The sequence below is a fragment of the Elephantulus edwardii genome, unplaced genomic scaffold (genome assembly GCF_000299155.1).
Source record: "Elephantulus edwardii isolate Elephantulus edwardi_28Jun2011 unplaced genomic scaffold, EleEdw1.0 scaffold00021, whole genome shotgun sequence".
Classification (NCBI taxonomy): domain Eukaryota; kingdom Metazoa; phylum Chordata; class Mammalia; order Macroscelidea; family Macroscelididae; genus Elephantulus; species Elephantulus edwardii.
Window position 1 is genome coordinate 10228225 of NW_006399771.1, and position 6000 is coordinate 10234224.

A 6000-nucleotide genomic window follows, 5' to 3' on the forward strand; every position below is an offset into this window, starting at 1 on the left:
GCCTCAACTATGGATCAGCACCTTCAACATTATCAACAGCTGTGAGATCAACATGAGACAGGAAGTTTATCATACTGAGGAGTAACTGTGCCAACGTGTAGCCAGATGAGCCAAGGCCAGAGCCCTTGAAACTAGAGCCTCAACCCTAGGAAAGAAGAAGAAGAGAAAGCCACGTTTCTTTCAAAGGCCAAAGTTCCCTGTGTCAGTGGTATCTTGCCGTTGACTAAGAAGCCACCTGGATAAATTGAGGGATTGTGTCTTGCTGTCACCCTGGCCTGGGACTTCTATTTACTAAACCTGGACTTTTTTCACTGTATAATAGCCTTTGCCTTCCTCCCCTCCAAATCTGTTTCTATAACAAACCTCATACCTGTGTAAATTAAAAAGAATTCTTTAAAATCTGTGTGGTCATTTGCAATGAATTTCTGACTCGGTAATTAATAGAAGTTGCAGCTGATTAGATAGCCATGTCTGACCTTATATGGATGGGTTTATACTGTGGATGATGATGAGGCTAGTGCCGTTTTGTGGAGTTAACAGAGGTTGGACACTACCGTTCCCATATTGTGCTTGCTCTAAGCACAATCTCTGACACACTTGAGTCCATCATGATAGTCACTGTATCAATGAATTCATCTCATTGAGGGTCTTTGCCTCCTTCGTTGAACCTTTACTTTCCAAACTTGGTGTCCTTTTCCAAGGACTGGCCCTTCTTAACAATATGTCCAAAATATGGCGTGTAAAAGGAAAGATCTAGAAATCTATAATTAAGTTAGCATATGGGAGTTCATGATAAAATGTCTAACAATGAATGAAAAATTTGTTGGAAATTAAAAAAAATAATAACTTATAGCTTCTAAGTACACAAAAACACAAAACACATATATATGTACATACCTGTTCTCTGTTTCTGATTTCCTTGAAGGGCTACAAGTAAATCTTCAAAAGGAGTACATATTCCCAAGTTTTGTAGAGAATAGTGTTTTGCAGCCAGAGCAAAGGCTTCTACACTTTTCAGTTTATGGGAAGTTTCACAAAAGATTTTGGATAAATCAAAAATACCTAAAAAAAAAAAATACAGTTAGCAAGAAAAATGTTAATATACTGCACAGTGCCAATGTTGTAAAGCAGGACTGACATCAGAGTTGGGGCAAAACCAAGAGGGGGATAAATAATGTATACAGCATTGAAACAGATGAGAGAGAGAACTGTTTAGGAGGGAATACATAATTAGGTATTACTGTCATCACAAAACTCCAGAATGAAAGCTGTATAGTGGAGTGGACTGGGTGAGGGATTGAATTACAATGAAATATATATATTTTTTTTTATTTTTTTTTTTTTTTTTTTTTACTTTTCAAAGAGAAAAGCGAAATGGGAGGAGGGGTGGTCAGGAAGGAAAGTGTGCAACAATGAATTAATGGAAACCTAAAGTCTCTGAAAACTTCCATTAAAATAAATAAAAATATTAACAATAAATAATTCACACATGTAATTCATATATGTTGTTGTTGTTATGTGCCGTTGAGTCGCCTGCGACTCATAGCGACGCTATGTACAACAGCCCTAAACTCTGCTCTGTCCTGTGCCATTCGCACTGTCTCCGACACTCCCATCCCAATTATCCCAGTCACTGAATCAATCCACCTCATAGAGGGCCTTCCTCTCCTGCGCCATCCCTCCACCCTCCCAAGCATGATGTCCCTCTCTAAGGACCGGTCTCTCCTCACAACATGTCCACAGTATGTTAGACCGGAGCCTCAGAATCCTTGCCTCCAAGGAGCCACCCGGTTTAACCCTTTCCAGGACAAATCTGTTTGTTTTCCTAGCAGTCCATGGTATTCTCAATACTCTTCTCCAGCACCACATCTCAAAGGCATCAATTCTCCTTCTATCCTCCCTGGTCATTGTCCAACTCTCTGATGCATAACAAGTGATTGGGAAGACCATGGCCTGCATCAGACGCACCTTAGTCTCCAGGGAGACACCATTGCTCTTCAGTACTTTGGAGAGGTCCCTAACAGCAGACTTTCCCATGGCAATGCGCCTTTTAAATTCCTAGCTGCTGGTGCCAAGACTGTTGACTATGGAGCCAAGCAAACATGTAAGTTTTTTTAAAAATATTTAAACACCAGATTTCATAAGCTATTTCACAAAAGATATTACATATGGAATTTCTATGTTCAGCTTTTTTGAGGAAGCACCAAACTGCCTTTCAGAGTGGTAGTACCGTACGACCCAGTTATTCCACAGCCTCAGAAACCTGACGGAGGATTGCTATGAGTCAGAACTGAGTTGACAACCATAAATCCGGGGGTTTGTTTCTCTTAATATTGTATAAAATTTCATATTTAAGCTTCCAATTAAAATTGGCCTCCCCTTTTAACATCAGGAGCTCTGGGCGTGCAATCTACACATAGTTTCGATGCTAACCCAAAGGTGGCGCCACTCTGGGGTTTGAATTCAGTGGAAAAGGTGGCCCATATCCTCCCATGGGATACTTTGTTGTTGTTTTGTGCCATCAAGTTGGAACTGACGCATAGCTGACACGCAGGCAGGTTTTCCAAGGCAGTAAAACAAGAGAGTAAGTAAATCGATCTCCTATGCGCCATCTGGTGGGTTTGTACTTGGTGCCCTACCTCATCCCTGATACACTAAAAGAAATCAATTTAAAAGTTTAAAATCCTGCGAAACAGTAACACGGCCACTAAATATAACTAAATTTCAAAGTCAGCCTGCAAAACTGTAAAGTGTTCACACTGCATGTTGAACAATAGCAATATCCCACTAGTATTAATGTTACTGTAAAATAATTATTGCCTCACTCAGACTATAAAGAGCTGTTGTGTCGGGGATATGAACGTATCCAACACACTATCCACACTATCGATATGCACTCTAAACCAAATCAGGTTTTGTTGAAAACAGCTCAGTCTTCCTCCTAAAAAAACCAAAAAAACCAAAACTGCCACCAACTCAACACTACCCCCTATAGACTGTACAGGACAGAGTCTATTTTAAACTAGATATTCTTACTTTAGTGATTATCAATAGTTTCCAAATGCTCACTTGTTTAGAGAAGGATGGAGCTCTCGTGGTCTAGTGGCAAGAAGCTGCACTGCAATCCTGAAGGCACGCGGTATGAGACCACCAACTGCTCCGTGGGAGAAGGATATGCAACCTCTTCCTGTGCTATTAACTGTCTCTGAAAACCCGCTGCAGGGTCAGCTATAAGTTGGTTCCAACTCTGTGGTACAAAAAAACATGAATTACTGGTCACAATTATCCAGTACTCCCCGTAGGAAAACCTTCTACCTCACGAAATTTAGGTATGGCCATATCATTCCAAAGCAAAATGGGCCGTTTCCATGCACAAACATCATTTAGAGAAACTATGGGTGAGAAACATGGCAATGAAGAGGCACATGAATTTTTAAGTTTTCTAATATATGCAAAAGCTTTGTTTATACTACACTGTAGTCTGATAAATATGTAATAGCATCATGAAAATGTATGAAATATTGTGAGAAGTATTAAATGTTACCAAAAAGTCATGAAGTAAGCAAACACTGCTAGAAAAATGACTCCAACAGATTTGTTTGATTCAAAGTTGCCACAAACATCCCATGTGTAAAAAACACAATTATCTGAAAAGCACAATAAATTCAAGAGTGGTAAAAATGAGGATTGCTGGTATAAGATTTTAGAGTATCAAATGATTTATCGGGGGTTTTGTCCTGGCTCTTAAATCATAGATATATGTGTCAGGACAGACTCTCCCTTAAACTGAGTCTGAGTGAACGAAGAACATTCCTGTAAACCTACAACGGACATGTGGTCTGCACAAAAAAGAAACTTCTTGCTTTTAGTTTTTATGCTTATTAAAGCAGCACAATCTGGCTGATTTTTAAAGGCACATTGATGAAACTGCTTTTCATTTGCTTAACTTTCTCCTCTGTCATTTTACCTTGTCTAAACCAAAAACCAAACTTGTTGATGTGGCGTCAATTCTGACTCACGGTGAGTCCAGGTGTCACTGAGTGGAACTGTTCCAAAGGCCTTTCTTTTTTTTTTTTTTTTTTTTTTTTTTTTCAAAGGCTTTTCTTGTCTCTCTTTCCTACAGAAGCAGATCACCAGGCCTTTCTGAAAGAGGCATTCTAATTTGCCAGTAACAGTTCAAAGAAAGGCTTTCAATGGAGACAACAATTAAGTCTATTCTTTGAAAATACTTTTTTGTTGTTGTTGTTGTTAAGTGCCCTGGAGCCACAGGCAACTCATAGTGACCCTATGAAAGAGCATCCTCGATGCCTGGGTGCCTTTCATCCTCTCTCCAGGTTCACAGGGTTTCCGGAGGCAAGATGTTACAGAAGTGGATGCCGCTTCTGCTTCCAAGAAAATACTTTATATAATTAAAAAAAACCAACAACCAAAAGCCAATGTGTCTAATGCTTAAATTATGTAAAATGCTTATCTAATGAAAGCACAGTGTGTGGGAGATAGAACAGGGTATGTTGTGGCATATACGTTGGCATAGCTGATACTTCACAGTTACTTATAATAATTTTAAAAAATCAATCACAAAGAATAATGAAACAAGTGTTTATAGAGTACTAAGTAAAAGCTATATGCCCAAAGTATTACCTTTGTAAAGCTAATGTATGTTAATTTAAGATCCTTTGTTGTTATTGTTGTTATGTGCCTTCGAGTTGTTTGTTGTTAATGTTGTTATGCGCTGTCGAGTTGCTTGCGACTCATAATGACCCTATGTACATCAGCCCTAAACTCTGTTCTGTCCTGTGCCAATCTCATTGTCTCTGACACACTCGTGCCAATTACACCAGTCACTGAATCAATCCACCTCACAGAAGGCCTTCTTCTTCTGCGCCTGCCCTCCATCCTCCCAAGCATGATGTCCTTCTCCAAGGACCGGTCTCTCCTTACAACATGACCAAACTATGTCAGATGAAGTCTCAGAATCCTTGCCACCAAGGAGCAGCCTGATTTAAACCTCTCCAAGATGAAATCTGTTTGTTTTCTTAGCAGTCCATGGTAGCCTCAGCACTCTTCTCCAACACCAAAGTTCAAAAGCATCAATTCTCCTTCTATCCACCCTGGTCATTGTCCAGCTCTCTGATGCATAACAAGTGATAGCAAAGACCATTGCCTGTGTCAGATGCATCTTGGTCTCCAGGGTGACACCATTGCTCTTCAATACTTTGGAGACGTCCCTAACAGCAGACTTCCCCATCACAATACGTCTTTTAATTTCCTGGCTGCTGGTGCCTAGAGTGTTGATTGTGAAGCCAAGCAGACTAAAGCTGCGAACAATCTCAATCTCTTCACCATCCATCTAGTTAACAAAATCTAGAATAATCCAGGAAGCATCAGAAGAAGATGTCAGGAATACAGAGTCACTAAGCCAAAAAGACTTGGCTGACATTAACCTATTTCAGGAGGAACTATATGATCAAGAAGTAATGGAAATGAAGGAAGAAGTTCAAGCTGCACTAAGGCACTGCTGTAAAATAAGATCCTAGGAATTGACGGGCTGTCAAATGACATGTTTCAACTAACAGATGCAATCTGGACATGCCCATCAGTATGCCAGGAAATATAGAGGACAGCTGCCTATCCAACTGACTGGACTATATCCATATTTGTTTCCATTCCTTAAAAAGTGATACAACAAAATGTGGAAATTATCAAACAATATCATCAGTATGGCAAAATACTTCTAAAGATCATTTTAGAAATGGCAAGAACAGTTCACAGAGAAATGACAGAAGTTTGAACTGGATTGAGAAGAGGCTGTGGCACCAGGGATACCATCGCTAATGTCAGACAGATCCTGACTGAAAGTAAAGAATATCAGAAGAATGTCCATTTGTGTTTTATTGACTATGCAAAGGCATCTTAGAGTGCGGATCATGACAAATTATGGCTAACATTGAGAAGAATGAGAAATACAGACACTTAACTGTGCTCATGTGAAACCTATAC

At 39.7% G+C, this 6000-nt stretch overlaps 1 protein-coding gene across 1 annotated transcript in view; it reads right to left on the minus strand.

Moving 5' to 3' along the window:
* METTL25 (methyltransferase like 25) overlaps nucleotides 1-6000 on the minus strand; it is a 176447-nt gene that overhangs the window by 144966 nt on the left and 25481 nt on the right. Inside the window, exon 2 of the mRNA XM_006882536.1 lies at nucleotides 898-1062. Within this exon, the coding sequence (XP_006882598.1) occupies nucleotides 898-1062 (165 nt within the window). The remainder of the gene's footprint in view (nucleotides 1-897; nucleotides 1063-6000) is intronic.